Consider the following 16,037-nt stretch of genomic DNA (forward strand, 5'->3'; position numbering starts at 1 on the left):
ATTCACATCTGTTTGCCATTCCCTGCCCATGGATCCCCTACTGCAGCACTGCAGATGAGCCTGTCTGGACCAACAGAGATGTTACTGCAAATGGAAAGAAAAGGTGCAACAGATTTCCCCCAGAGCAGCCTGGCTGGGTGGCAGCAGTGGCTCACCCATCCCCTGCAGCACACTGCCATGCCCTGAGCAGCAGCTCCCATCAGCCCAGCCAAACCAGGCTGGTCCCACACCTCTGTAATGCACTGAGGCACTTCCAGGGTGCTTAGTTCTGATGCATAGACCGATTTTTCAGCTCCTTATCTTTTGTTCTCCTCTGCAGGAAGTGGAAGAGTTCAGCTTTATTACCCAGCTGGCAGGCCTGACTGACCACCTACCAGTAGCAATGCGCCTCACGGTGTCCACGGGAGAGGACGACCCCTAAAGCCAACCAGCTCCGAGAGATCAGAAGAGGGAAACACGAATGATATTTCAAAAATATCAGAGGACAAGAATGAACTATTCTGGTGCCATGTTAGGAAAGATGACCAGACCTGACCTGGGCTACTCCCAGAAAGTACCAACAATGTGGATGTAAAAAGGGAAGCAATGGAAGGGGCTGTGGCCAAAAGCCACTGTCACAAGTGGCTCAGGCAGCAGGGCAGGCCTGTGCTACGATGCTTTCACTGTGGACCGAAAGGAACCAAGATGGAAGTCCTAATTCCTTCTGAACCAGTGCCATTCTTACTAAAACATGTTTTTATACTAATATATAGCACAATTTAGTTTGTACTTAGTCTGTGAGTTAGTGCCGCTCAATGGTTTTTTGCATCTTTTCTTTGTCTAACTCGAAGCCGCAGCTTTTTCTCTTTCTTTAGCCTGTGACAGTCGCAGCTCGTGCTTGCAGCAGCCGCATGCGCCCGCACTGCATGCACGGAGAGCAACGGGCAGAGATGGACAGCAGGGAGGGAGGGCACACAGCAGCCCCAGCCTAAGCCTCCTGCCATGGAAACCCTTCTGTCAGCACAGGTAGATCTAAACCAAACAGCTCTCTTCAATTTGCAGACCAGTATCTTCCTGTCTGATTTAAGGATAATTAAGAGATTTGGAATTGAGACTTCAAGAACACAGTCCCACCCTTATTCCAGCTGTGTTCCCACTGAAATTATGAACTGTTTTGTCTGAATGATGACTCCAGAATCAGGCCTTCTGCTTTCTAAATGCAACTTATTCCCTTAAGAAGAAATAGTTTCCCTGTAATGTCTTTTCTTTCCCATGTGTGGGACAGTTCTGAATTATGGTATGGGATATGTATGTAACAGTAGAGTGAATAGATTCCTGTAGTACCATTGGTAACACCAGGGCCAACATTCTGCCTTAGCTAGAAAGGGTAAGTGGGAAATGAATTATAAAATGCATGCTAGATATAGAGTAAAAATAAACATAAGTTTATTGGGGGGCAAAAAGGTGTAGAGCAGTGTATGATTGATAAGGCAGAATAACCTGACAGTTTTCTAAAGGAATCAGTACACTTAAAGGGGAAGTGGAACGTGGCCAGCAGGAGATAGAGAATAGAACTGTGACTCTTGGCCTTTGGTAACTGCTTCCCAGGAACAGAGGCTGTTCTGATGTCTGTGAGACACAATTCTCCATCTGTTATGCACCCACAGACTAGAATGGGGGTCTTGCCATCTGATTCAGAGTTCTTTCCATTAAAGCTCTTCAAATGTGGGGCTCCCCTCTGCCATCTTGTCCCCATGACCTGACATAAGCAGCCTCTGTAACCTTAACAAAATAATGAAAACCTGAGAATCAGGTCTATAATGAGACTTGGCATTTTTTTAGGGATTTAATTTCAGAGGGTTTGTGTTGTTGGGAGAACAATGAGACCCCTTCTATTTTAACCATTACTTAGTTTCTTCTGCCTATCTCCTATTCAAGTTTAGTGTTATTTCCTCTTGTATTACAAACTCCCTGTGTTAAGAAGAGTTAACCCAATATTAGATGTACTCCATTAAATAACCTGTTTTAGTTATGCTGCCCACAAACTCCTGAGGACGCTCTTGTTTTGGTTTAGTTTACACCTGCTGTGAGTCAGCTTGAGCTAAATCAGAATAGATCTAAATTAGAAATCTCAGTCTGCACAGCCTCTGGTACTCGCTTAGTTAGCTACAGTAAACAACAGAACTTGTACTTAGAACTGATTTTGCAAATAGTGAAACTCATAATAGTCATGAGAGTACAGGACTAACAGTATTGGCTCATTCCAAGGAGGCAGCAAGGCCACTGCTCAAACTCTCCCTCTGCACCTGGTCTTGACACATTTGATGCCTCATTTTCCAGTGCTGGGGTTCCTTCAGCAGAGACTGCCTCTTAAAAGTGTACTGTGCCAAACCGTGGGGTGGTCTGAAGTGTAACCCATGGGGACCCAGAAATGGAACCAGACTCAGCTCCCCTTTTTATAAAATTAGGAATTCAAGTTTACAGAATCAGAGACTTTAGTCCCTGGTGAATCCCAGTGCACCACCAGTTTCCCACTTTGTATGTCTGTCTTTATACAGAGGGTGCACATATGTGCAATGTGTTTTTCGGGTTTCTTATTGCTCCACTCAATTCAGAAAATCTTGTACCCAAACTAATGCTTTTTAATCCTGTTTTCTACCTTGCTTGTATTTTATTAATCTTTTTTAAAAAACCCAAACAGTACCAGTAGCAATTTGTGTGCTGTCCAGCAGCTATTTCTCAGTAGTAAGACTAACTACAAGGTACGGTATTTTTAACAGTTTTCCTAACAATGTAAATTAAAATTTGATATCAATTTCACCAAGTATCAGTTGCAGGAGCTGAATTTGACACTGTGTGGGATACAAACATAGAACTACTGCCAAACAATGTTTGATTATTCACAGTAAAACTAACATGATCTAAATTACTTTAAAATTTGTTCTGTGGCTTTGTGCTGACTGAAAATTCAGCCACTTTCATCAACTTTTTGAGATATGCCGAGAAATGTTTTTTCAAATTTGAAGTAAATTGTTTTAGATTTTGATGTTCCTATTTCCTCAGTGCTCAAGAACTGGCTGGTTGTAAAATGTTCTCTTACACAATACACATACATTTAATCAGTGTAAGTAGTTCATTCTAATTTACTGTCTTAGGGATGTGGCTTTGCAAGGCAGTGATGCTGAGAGGTTCAGCATTGTGGCACCACTCTACAGATGCTCCTTGGTTTTTTGCATTGATCCTGTGCCTTCTGATGCCTTGGCAATGCCTGCAGGGGTCAGAGATTGTCTGTAGCAGTGAGCTGGAATGAAAAGGCTTCACCTTCCATGGAAATGAGTTTTGCCTGCACTGCTCCAGCCACCAGAGCTCCACCCAACACCCCACAGAGAACCCACTCAGACAATGCCTGTACTGGCACAATATCAATCATCACAGGCCTTAGGCAGGCACTATAGAATAAAATATTTGCATTAAAAAAAAATTTAAAAGGGGGGTAGGGCTGGGGGTAAAGAGAACACACCCAGGAGAACAAACCCTGGAGAGCTTTTTCAGATGTCAATCCCACTTTGATTATGGATAGCATGACCCAATTTTAAGTAGAATTTTAAGTATTTATAAGAAATCAAGTTAAGCTTACTCTGCTATGCTTATCCCACTTTGTACTGGGATTTGAAGCATCTTCAAGAAGGGAGTGGTAAGACTATGCTTGGTTTATTAGCTGCCCTCACCAGGGGTACTGCAGATGAAGTGTCATTTTTTTAATAAAAGCTAGATAACATCTTCTGTTTCTCATGTTCAGTTTGCATTTTACAAGAGCACTTCTAGAACAAGTGAACCAAAAGCCCAAAGAGGACAGTTGGAAACCAAGCATTTCCAGAAGTTTTGAAGGTGTCAAGTTGGTAACTTTAGATCTCTTCAAACACACACCCTAGAGCCCAGGGAGGGAACACCCAGCCTCATGCTGGGGAAAAAGGCATTTGGCTCATTCCAGTGGTGCCCAGTTCTGTTCCATCCCAGCCTGGACACTTGGCAGAAGCTGCCAAAGCACCCAAAGAGAAACTCCCAGAGCCTGGCTCCAGGAGAAGGTGTGTCCTGCTGGCTGCAGAAGGAGTTTACCTGCCTTGTGCCAGAATCATGACAAAGTTTTATCCCAGAAACACTCAGTTAGTCTGGCTAGACCCTCAGGCCTACTTATTGGGTAAGACAGTAAGATTTAAGGGACACACAATTCCAATAAGGATTTTTTTTTTTTTAATGGCCTTTGTTTGGTGGACCAGATGAAGCCAATGTGACTGTCCCCAGTTGGGTGTGTGAGCTACCCTGGATCACACAGCAGCACAGCAGTGTCAGCACATATCAGCAGCTCAGAAATAAAGCAGTTTTGCCTCCTCCTGGCACTACAGGATGAGGACAGAAATACAATTCAAGCACTTTGAAAACCTCCCAGTTTTATCCATTATGAGGGTCAAATTGTTACTGAAGGTCTCACTTTTCCATGCCATTTTGTTTTAAATATAATCTTGATGCTTTTAAAGACTTGTATTATTGCTGAGGTTTAGAAGTCCTGTAATAAGAATAACCTTTTTTTATTTCAATGATTTTTCGGTATTGTATCCTTCTGGAACCTAATGTTTTTATATGGTAAGCACACACCTTCTGACATTTTGTTATAAATGTATTAAAAAAAAAAAAGGAAAAATTTAAATATTTTCATTGGTTTGTTTACCTGCAAGAAAACCACAATCACAGACCTGATAAAAACAAGGTATTTTAAACAATATGGAGGGGTTTTTGTCTTTTATTGGTGCTGAAAGGAATAACTGGTTGATGCAAACAAGATAATAAAATTTCAAGGCTCAAATGATCCTGTGCAGTGACTTTCTCTGGTTTTGTGATGTGGAGTCTGATGTCACCTACAGAGATCTGACTCCAAATCACAGTCTGGTGGGTGGGTCAAGCACAGCTACTCCTGTTCCAGTGAACTTGCAGAAAATACAGGATGAGAAAAGGAGTCCTTTCAACTCCCCCTCCATCCAGTGCCCAACAGACACCCTGAGCAGTTGTCCAGGTGTGCAGCCTTCCTGCAGAGCCTTCCCTGTGCATCTCTCACCAAGTCCCTGCTTGAAGGACAAGGCTCTGCCCTGGAGCCTGGCCCCAGCCTGCAGAGCAAGGCAGGAGCACAGCTGGGCACCACTGCAGTGATCTGGGCTCGGGGAGAGCAGGTTTTTATCTCTGTAATGTTCAGCAAAGATGAAATCATCACACACTGTATACAACTGTTGATTTAACAGAACAATGTCAAGAGAAAAGAATCCATTTAACTGGTTTAATCTTCCTGAACAGCCCTATAAAAGCCAGTAGGGAACCCCTCCTTGAAGAATTAATTTTTTTCCACAATTTTCCACAATTTCAAGAAAGGATGGAATCAGTGGAATGCAAATGAGTAAAAAAAAAGGACAGTGCACAAGTTTCTTGTCATTGCCTCGTGAAGGCACCACCCCAGCCTGTGAGACAGGACATTGGAGATGGATTTGTGCAGCTTTCTCCATTGCTGCACAGATGATTTTTCTCTGCATTCTGATGCTACCACTGCATTATACTTTGACAGACTTGATTTTCTAGTGGCAGATTCCTAGACTCCTCTCTTGCAATACCTGACCTATTTTCCCATTGCTGCAGTTGGTTATTATGTGAGCAGCTCATGAGTGGGTTCCCTTCTACGAAGTGCTAAGGAACTACAAGTTAAAAGCACAGTAATTTCTTGGATATTTGCATATTGCAGACAGTTATAGGAACAAGTACAGAAAACTGCAGCTGCTCCTGCTCCCTGTGCCAGGAGTTGCAGTGCAGTTCATGATGAACTCGTGCCCACAGCTGCCTGTGGGTCAGCAGTGTGACAGCACTGCCCTCTGCCTCTCTGGCTGTTTTACAGACTCTCTTGGCAAAGCTCAATTGTTTAAACACAAACCTCTCCATCCCACTGAAATTCCTGCTCAGAATGCTGCTAAAACCATTATTCTTGTATCCCTTTTCTCTGACTGTTAATACTTTGATGTAGCAATTGTCCTTGTTGCAGGAGAAGTGAAGTGGCTCATCCACATCAGCATTTTCCTGACCTTCCAGAAGACTATTCCAGATTTCCCATCTACCACTCCTAAATCTGTGTGCCTGTTTTCTTCCATATTTCCCCTGACATTCAGGGAAGCCTCCAAAAAGCCACTTGTGAAATCAGTGTGTGGGGCTTGCTAGGAAGACTGGCAGGAGAACAGCAATCCCATTTCTCATATTTACATGATGGTAGATTTAAGCACTGCTCCTTACAACCATTAAATGTGGACAGGAAGAAATATGCATTGAAGGAAAGAGCAGAAGAAAATGAGAGGAGGAAAAAAAATAAAATCTGAGGTTACACAAAAAGGTGGAATCTCCATCAACATTTAATTCAATGTATTTCTCCTCCCCAAACGCCCTCAAACTCCTTCCTGAGTCTGATAAACATTTCATAGTATTGCAGAGCACATGAGCTGCTGAGGTTGTGCTCAGCCACTGATATGTCCCCTGTGGTACCAAGAATCACATCTCAACTAATCAGAAAAGGAGATTAAGTACAGTAGAAAAATGCTACAGCTTTCCTGTGTGCTTTAAAAGATGAGATAATTGAATATAACCACAAAATAAAGGGCATTTTCCTCATGTTCCTATTAACACAGCAGCTTTCAGCTGGCTCCCCTGTCTGTAAATGGTGGAGTTCCTAGAAAACAGCACTGCCCCTGTGGAAGTGTCTGTAGGCTGATGCTTCACCTTCTGCTGCCCCCCAGGAGCATCTCACCAACCCAGTGCCCACCTCTGCCAAACTCTCTCTTCCCCTTTTGTGAGTAACCCTTTGATGTCTCTGAAGCCAAACCCAGCAGAACAGCTCCAAAGTGCTTCAAGTGCCGCAGTGTTTGGTAGCCAGGTGTGCCAGAGTGTCCTTTGTAAACACTGCAACCAAAGCCTAAAGCTGCACACAGCTTCCACTGTTACACCACAGCTGATACTCCAGGGCTTTCTGCCAAGCTCTGCTAAAGCTCCTCAAGCCAAGTTCGTGTCCAAAGCAACCAAAAGCCTTAAAAGTCCCATTCCTATTTGCAAATGATTTGACCCTTCCAAATCCCAGCAACGAGATGCGTCAGCGTGCTGAGCTCAATAGAGACCTTAATGTGATCCTGAATGCTGGGCTGTCATTAGGACACAGAATATTGATATCCCTGACTGCTTCCCACCCAGCTAAAATGGAATTTGCCTCACAGATACACACATTAAACACTGTATTAGCAACTAACTGATGGAAATCCTTCTGCTTAATGAGACCAAAGGGAGGGTGGTGGCCAAGACACTGCAGTCAGAGCAGGGAACCAGAGCTCCTGCAAAGAACAGAGTCTGCAGGGCAGGGGGGACAGACCCACAGATGTGAGCTGGGACCACAGATGCTGAGCAGGACAACTCATGCAGAGTTCAGGCTGCAGGATGCAGCTGTGCTAAGAACTGCTTTATTCCACAACAATACTGCTGGGATTTTAAGATTCTGGATTCAGGGATGTCCCATCCCTGGAAGTGTTCAGGCCATGTTGGATGAGAGCCTGAGCAACCTGATCCAGTAAATGACATCCTGTCTATGACAGAGGGGCTGGAACTTGATGGTCTTTAAGGGCTTACATTCCAGCCAAAGTCATTCTGGGATTCTGTGCATTCAAAGAACTGAAGGAGTTTCCAATGCTGTGCTGCAGTGTCTGCTCAGAAGCCTCTGAACACTCTGGAGTGTGATGTGGGAGCTCAGAACCTGAAATTCCCCTGTGTATCTGATCTCACCACAATGAACAAAGAGAGATGGGCATGATGAGGGGAAGATGACATTTTTCCACATCAAAAGTAATTAGGTAGCTTTCTTCTCATTAAAGAAGTTTGTGAACTTCTAAATGAGCAGAGGAATCTCAGTTTGAACACCCAGCCCTGCTACACTTTGGGTAATGTCCTGACTAGCTTTTCAGACCCACCTAGGTATAATTGTCACCTTCTTTGTAACAGGTCTAACCTTCTAAAGGCCAATTCATAATTCTGAACACCCAGCAAAATCCAGCTGAATCTTTCCTACATTTAAAACACTTTTCCTGAGGTCAATAGCCACACTACCACCAGCTCCAGCCAAGCTAACACAGAATGTTTTATATTGCTTCATGTTGGGTTCAAAGAACAAAAGGCAGCTGCAAAGTCCCAGGCCTAGCATGGTGCCAAGCACTATGCTAAATATCTTTCTAAGGAAAGGTGTATCACACAACACAAACTAATTCTCAGTATGCAACCTGATCCATTATCTCAACCCCAAAATCAGACTGTTGTGAAACAGGTATTTAAAACTCTGTTTTCTGTTATTCCTTGGTTACATTTAATTCCTCTTTTCCATATTTGCAGAAGTTTTTTATAGCCACAGCAAACTCAGACTTTTAACCCAACTTGTCTTGTGTGCCACAGTAAGAACAGAAGAGGACTCCATGCTGCAGCCACTTCACTGAAGTGTTCCTGAAACACTGAGCCACTCCTGAGCTCACAGGGCTCACCTGGTGAGATCCACAGCTGACCTCGAGTGTCCTTTCACCTCACTGCACAAACCTCACCGTGCTGCAGCTCTGTTCCACAGTCAGAGTAAATTAGAAGCTGTAAATGTAGCATTTATGACATACTGGCAGAAAGGAACACTGAGTCTGGTCAAGGGCTGGCCAGTGGCTCCACACCCAGTGTAAGAGCTCCTTGTCCACCCCTGGGCTCCTGAGCTGACAATTAGAAGAAGGTTTCTGACCACAAGACCAGGAAAGTTCAAAACCAGCTTCTAAATGACCACAATGGAATGCAAAATAAACAAAAAAAATTCCTCTCTGAAACCCCAATGCTTTTAAAACACAGCTGAATGTATTTTTACAGATTCTGTGCTTGAGCCCAGCTGCAGGAAGGGACCCAGAAGGTCCCACTCAGTCCCATGTTTGATTTGAGGAGAGGGGGAAAATGCAGAATTTCTTCTGCTTCTGGGTTATGCTTATTTATAAGGGAAGCATAATTATTTGTTTGGGACCTCCAGTTTACTATTAAAAAAACCCCAACATTGCTATTTTTGTTCATGTTTTAAACGTGGACAGAACTGGAGCTTACAAGCAGAAATTCTTGGAGTATGAATAGCTGCCTGTCAGGGCTGTGTGAGAAGACTCTACTTAAAGCACAGGGGGGAATGGAAGGAAAAGGAATGGGAGGAGATACTGGATCTGCAGACATACTGCAAAGAACATCTGAAAAGATTTTAAAAATGCAACAAAAACAGTTAAGTGCATTAAGAAAGATTAAATGGCCCTTAATTGCCCAGGAAACATTCCCCAGAACACACACTGCTGACTAGTTCTGTTGGTGACAAGCATGACTACACCTTGCCTTTATTTTTAGACATGCTTTTTTGTTAAATCTTATTTTAAATGTAATTATTTGATTAGCTGTTGCCCAGCCAACCCAGGGAATGCAAATACAGACTGTCTCAAAAAGAGAGTCACAGCTCTCAGCTTCTAGGGGAAGTAAACAATGGAGCAGTGTGTCATTCCCAGCTAGAGGCAGGGACACAAGTGGAATATTCTCCCTCAAGCAAAAGGATATGGCAGCAGCATCCAAGAAAGCAGCAGGAAGCTGGCACTGGATGTAAGGCACTGCATCAATCTGAGCAGATGATCTCCTGTGAGAAAATCCCAGCATTTATTCAGGGCCTGCCTGACTGGCACAGGGACACAACAAAAATGGCACCATTCTAAATGGGGACACATCTGCCATGAGGGGGATGAACAGCACCTGAAAGGGCCACATCACATCCTCACCCAAACCTGCCACTGACAGCTGTGCTGCCCCTCTGCTCCAGGAACACACTGCAAGCATTTCTGTACAGAACACACCCACAGTGGGCACCAGGAGCTCAGCTGGGCACTGACCTGCTTTGGGAAGCTCTGCTGAGAGGGTCTGAGGGGCAGGAAATGCTGCTTATGCCTCTACTCTACTGCTTCATTCATGTCACCTGTGAACTTGAAACAAAAACAAACCCCTCAGCCTGGCAGCACCACACACAGGTGAGACTGGCCTTGAAGAGCCTTGTGTCTGTGACAAGCACAAAAGAAAACACACAAGAATTAAATGTTTTGTCAGTAAAGACCCATGAAACCTGTGGAGCAGAGCACCCTGCTTCAACAGACATAAAGACTGTTTTATATTGAAATATGAAGATACAGACTTTCCTAGATATTTCTCTACCTGCTTCTCTTTTTGAAGATTTTTTTTCATGCAGGGTATGTGTCAAGATAATGCAAGAAAAGATAAAAACCTAACATTTAACACAGAAGTTGACTTCATAGTTCATTTATTCTGCTGTGCACCACAGAAGGAACTGCTAGATTTTGTTGAGCACTAGTCAGCATTAGCAAAATATGAATGGCCAGGGCAGGGCAGGAATCTAAGCCCCTGAAATCTATAAAGAAATTTATTCGATGCATGAAGGAGAAGAGATACAGCTACCCTAACAGTTTAATACAAAACAGAAATGCATACTAAGCCATGATAATGCAATATGCCAGCACAGTTTTCAGCACAGGGCCATAAGGTATTCCCACACTGCCTCCAGCACACCCTCCATCCTTTGGCATGCAGTGCAGGACAGGACCAGTGCACTCCAATGACACACAGGCTGCACAAGAAACTGCTGCATCTGCTCTGCCACACCCTCCCACTTCCCTCTTTAGTGCATTCAGACAAAGCTTTGAGTTTGTGCATCAATGCCAGAAGCACAAACTTTAGATGGAATGTACCTGGAGGCAGAAAGAGCTTTTGCTGAAGGGAGGTTCAAGTCCTGAATTCTGGGAGACTTCCTGGCTTTTCCCATTGGCCTCTGGCAGCTATGCTCTGCTCTCAGGACCAGCCTGGCCACCAGGGACACAGGAGCTGCAGGAAGGACAGATGGGACTGATTTTAAGCAAGGCCAAGGCTCAAGGAGAAGCAATGCCAACAGGGTCACTTAAGGGGCCATCACCTAAACTCCACTGACAGAATGAAACTACTTGAGTTGGAGTCCAAAGACCATTGTTATTCAATAGAAACAGGCAATGAGAAGGATTATGGAAAACTCTTAAACAGCATCAGTTCAGGAGGTATGAGACAGAAAATACCAGAGCTGATTTTAAACAGCAGGAACATGAGCAGTCAATATTAAAGCCACTGCCTTGGCCTCAGTGCCATGCTCCAGCATGCCAGGACACACACGTGGCAAAACAGCCAGCTAAATTGTATGGTCTGAATATTCTCTTCACACCAGTTCATTATTCCTGTGTGTTCTTGGTTCCCTCAGGCTGGAAATCACACAGACACAGACTCAACACATGAACTTTGGTTTCTTAAGTCCCCCAGTTATTCACAAAACACAGCAAGCCTCTTGTCCAGCTGCTCTCTCCCTGTGGGCTGGCAGCAGGAGCTGACACATCTCATTTGGGTAGGACACAGCCCAGGGTGCTGGGAGCACAGGGAGGGGGAAGGAGAGTGTGTCCATCCCCCCCTGCAGCTCAGCCCTCAGGAGCCTGGCAGGAAGGGGCAGGATGGCAGCACAGGGACATCCCTGGACACATGTCCCCCTGGACACCAGTCCTGCAGAGCAGCCGGTGCATTCCCAACCCTGGATGCACTCCCTGGTGCATTCCCAGTCCTGGATGCACTCCCTGGTCCATTCCCAATCCTAGATGCACTCCCTGGTTCATTCCCAGTCCTGGATGCCCTCCCTGGTCCATTCCCAATCCTGGATGCACTCCCTGGTCCATTCCCAGCCCTGGATGCACTCCCTGGTGCATTCCCAGCCCTGGATGCTCTCCCTGATTCATTCCCAGTCCTGGATGCACCCCCATGTCCGTTCCCAGTCCTGGATGCACTCCCTGGTTCATTCCCAGTCCTGGATGCATTCCCTGATTCATTCCCAGTCCTGGATGCACTCCTGGTCCATTCCCAACCCTGGATGCACTCCCATGTCCATTCCCAGTCCTGGATGCACTCCCTGGTCCATTCCCAGTCCTGGATGCACTCCCTGCTCCATTCCCAACCCTGGATGCACTCCCTGGTCCATTCCCAGTCCTGGATGCACTCCCTGGTTCATTCCCAGTCCTGGATGCACTCCCTGCTCCATTCCCAACCCTGGATGCACTCCCTGGTTCATTCCCAGTCCTGGATGCACTCCCTGGTCCATTCCCAGTCCTGGATGCACTCCCTGCTCCATTCCCAACCCTGGATGCACTCCTAGCCTTCCCAGCCCTTGTGAGGGTGCCTCATCCTCTATCATCAGTCCCTGGGCACAAGTGACTTTGCTGCTGCCTGTCAGGCAGGCCGAGATGAGACTTGCAGATCTGCTGTACAGCCCCTCCAACCATTCCTAGAAGCATGCACTGAGCAGGGACATGGCATTTTGGAGTGCCGCAGTGAAGGCTGCTTGTCCCTCCCTCCCACCTCATTCATCACTGCAGCTTGGTTTATTTGCTGATTGTCAGGAGTGTGAGTAATTGGTTTCTTAGATACCCTAACAGGAAGCCAGAAGGCGCCTTCTGTGAGGACAGCTAGAGCAGGATCCACCACCCTGCAGAAGCAGCACACTCAGTAACCTGCAGCACCCACTCCTTCTCCCAAAGCCCGAGTGCATCACCTCCCCAAGGGAGTGACGTGCAAGGCAAGAGAGAGCAGAGGCTGTGGGAAATGACAGGAGTGAGAGGCACAATCCACAGCACAGGGGCTGCTGCAGCTCATCATGCAGCTGCACTTAGCAAAACCCTGAGGAAGCATCAGGGGGTACATGGCCAGTCTTGTGTAACTTAAGGCCAAGATACCCTGGGACTGTGCCCACAGCTCTGTGAAGAGCAGCCAGACCTGCAACTGCAGGGCTTTCCCTTGGCACACAGCAACATCATCAGCTCTCATTCATTCATTCATTAGTGCCCTTGCCCACAAAAGAGGCATCTTCAGGCCTCTCAAATCCTAGACAGAATCCTGCTGGGGGGGAAAAAAAGTGGGTCATCTTCATGACAGCTTTTGAAAACAAAACAAACACTCTACAGCTTTGTAAATACATATATATATATATATTTATTTATATATATATATTTATATTAAATATGTAACTTCTATATAATATAAACATATTTTACATGTGTGTTAAAATCCAGGTGGTTTTAATTACTGAGCTGTCCAGGGATTCACTGCCTCTGAGTCTTTATCTGCTGCATCTCGGTCAAACCTCGTAAGGTTGCATCTGAAATCACACTGTGCTAAGAAAACAAATGATTAAAGCAGGGCTGGGGAGTCAGGGGATTAGTCTATTCTGCATGGCCTTGAGCAAGTCATTTTTAGCTCTGAGGCTCTAATCTTATAGTGAGCCTGGGGCAGATGAAACACCCACACAAACCACACTTAGTTTTTTTCTCATCTGAAAAATAGAGATGACAACACATACTTCTCTGAGAAGCATCTTAATCACTAATCTGCACTAAATGCTTGGAAATGTGAAGTATTACAATGATTAAGTACTAAGGCAAATTAACATTTTGCAATGCCATCAGAGTCAATAAGGTAGAATGACAACACAAGCACCCATTGTATTCAGCTCACAATCATCACTGGAAAAATCCAACTCTAGGAAGCTCTAATAGTCTCTTCCCCCCCTAACAACCAGCTGTAACTACAAATAGAATACAAAAGATGAGTGACTAAATGAATTAGTCCTGAACTGCATCCTCTATCTTGTTAAATGCAGGAAGCCCACACAGAGCAGTTTCAAAGGGACTAATGAAGGAGAAAAGCAAGCTCCAGGATCTCAGTCCTTGAACTGCTCAGCTTTCAGACAAAAGGTACCAGTTCTGCAAATAAAGGAACAAATCTTGCAGCTGCCATGATTTAGAAAATGCCCTTTAAAATGCAAGACTTGTCCTTCATTAGGGCCAAGATAACTTCACTGTCCAAGGGGTACTAATCACTCTGAATTCAGCATGAGACAGTTTGTTGCCTGCCTGCTTTAATAACAGGGACAGGTCTGGACTGGATTTACTAGCAGTTGACACTTTTTGCACTAGTTTTCCATTTCTATGCATGTATGTACAGTGCATCTCAGAACACCACAAGTGTGATTTGCACAAGACAGCTGCAGTGTAAGCCTCTGCATTTCCCTGATTTAAAAAGTGCTACAAATTTAGAAGTGAGTTCTCAGCACCCTCTTGTGGAGCTGTGCTGTGGCAACCATCAAACATCTGCTATCCAGAACTACAGAAGTTACTTCTGCAGTAAAGCCAAAACTGGGAAGTTAAATGTGAATGGCAACACTTGGTAGTTTATTATGACTTTTAATACCTGACTGAAACCTGTGTCTTGCATTATAAAAGCTGCCCAGCTACACACTGGCTCTATTGCAATATCTGAACTGTAATATTGTTAGTTCAGGGCTGGCAGAGCATCCTGTTTCTATTAGAATGTGCATCTGTGCCTGCAGGCCCAGTCATGATCAAAGCTGTTGTCATTTAGAAAACAAAACTGCCTGTGGTGGCAGTACAAAATAAGTTCCCTCCAAGAGAAAATAGGATTCTTGCTCTGCTTATTAAGATGCCCTTAGCCAGCAGCTCTTCCAAGTTGGAACATCACTGCAATGCTTCTGTCAGGTCTGGGAACAAATGGGAGGCTGACTGCTGCTCCTGGGTAATGTGTTTTTTTGATAAAGTGGCTTTCCTCCCCCAAGTGCGTGCCTGCAGTAAAAAGCCCTGTGGAAGAGGACAGAGATAGAAGCAGTCTTTTATTTTGTTCTTGCACACATGTATAAGAAATGCCCAGTGTCTCTGTGTAAGCAGCTGTTTTCCACACAATTTGCAGACCACATTAGGTTTTTAAGCCCAACCTGAAGAATTCATGTAAGTCAAGGAAGACTGATACATACAATAAATAATCCTAATTACACACACTTGTGGTAAGGACTTGCCTCAACTTAACAGCTCCCAGCAATTTTAACCAAATCCAGTTGCAGTGCCTGTCTAGATGCACAAGCCATTTTGATATTGGTAACACTCACAGTAAATTAAAACATACACAAGGCTTCTTCAGCACATCCATTAGATTGTGCTCCTCTAAAGAATCCACAGGTGCTAAAATATGCTCAGCATTCCATCTTTCCAGTGGTTTGGTTTTTTGGGTTTTTTTGATAGCAGCAATGCAATGTCTGCTCCAGGGGTACTGAAATTTGTGTTTTTCCTTATATACACACAGCTCAGGCCTGGGAACACAGCTCTGCACATGGCTGCTACTGCATCCAGCCTCTGCCCTTCCCTTTCACTGCATCCTCCCAGAGAACCTCTACAATCCCAGGTCTCATAACACAAAAAGGGTTTAACAAGGATGCCCCTCAGTCACCACTGCAGGGACCACGTAACTTCAACAAGTATGTAACACTGGTAACAAAATACAAACTCCCATCACTTCCATCATTTCTTCCCTTTGGCATTTTAACAAATTTATATTTTATTTTTTCTCAGGAACATCAATTCAGGAACATCCATACACAGTTATTTTTGGGAAAGTTAATACTACACAATAAAATAATGTGAATTTGGTTGTATTTTTTTCCTATTTTATTTTTTCAAACATATAAATTCTAATATATTGCCACTAGTTTTGTGTTCCTGATGGAGCACTGTACTCTTTTGCTGGATCCAGAATGACTTATGCAGTTAAATGCCCTTTCAGAAGCTATTTCTACTGCAGAACAAGAACAGCAGCTCATGCTTTCTGTGTCAAGCCAGACACAGGAGTTACAGGACTCAGCCAGGAGAAGAGCAGCTGTGCAATACCAGCCTTTTCCAGCCTTGCACAACTGTGCCTGTGCCTTTTTTTAAAAAAAAAAGGTCCAAGCCTCTACTATTTTCAAGGCTTGGCCATATTACTGTTCCCTTTACAACTGTACTGTGTACAACACATAAACAGATTTGCTACCACACTTC

The 16,037-nt window shown here is 44.5% G+C and overlaps 1 protein-coding gene across 1 annotated transcript in view; it reads left to right on the top strand.

Moving 5' to 3' along the window:
- The window catches only part of SMPD3 (sphingomyelin phosphodiesterase 3), a 101,966-nt gene extending 97,123 nt beyond the window's left edge, over positions 1 to 4,843 (top strand). Inside the window, exon 8 of the mRNA XM_033069521.1 lies at positions 320 to 4,843. Coding sequence (XP_032925412.1) covers positions 320 to 421 — 102 coding nt within the window. The 3' untranslated portion in view covers positions 422 to 4,843. The remainder of the gene's footprint in view (positions 1 to 319) is intronic.
- The last annotated feature ends 11,194 nt before the right edge of the window (positions 4,844 to 16,037 follow it).

The sequence above is a fragment of the Catharus ustulatus genome, chromosome 11 (genome assembly GCF_009819885.2).
Source record: "Catharus ustulatus isolate bCatUst1 chromosome 11, bCatUst1.pri.v2, whole genome shotgun sequence".
Taxonomy (NCBI): Eukaryota; Metazoa; Chordata; class Aves; order Passeriformes; family Turdidae; genus Catharus; species Catharus ustulatus.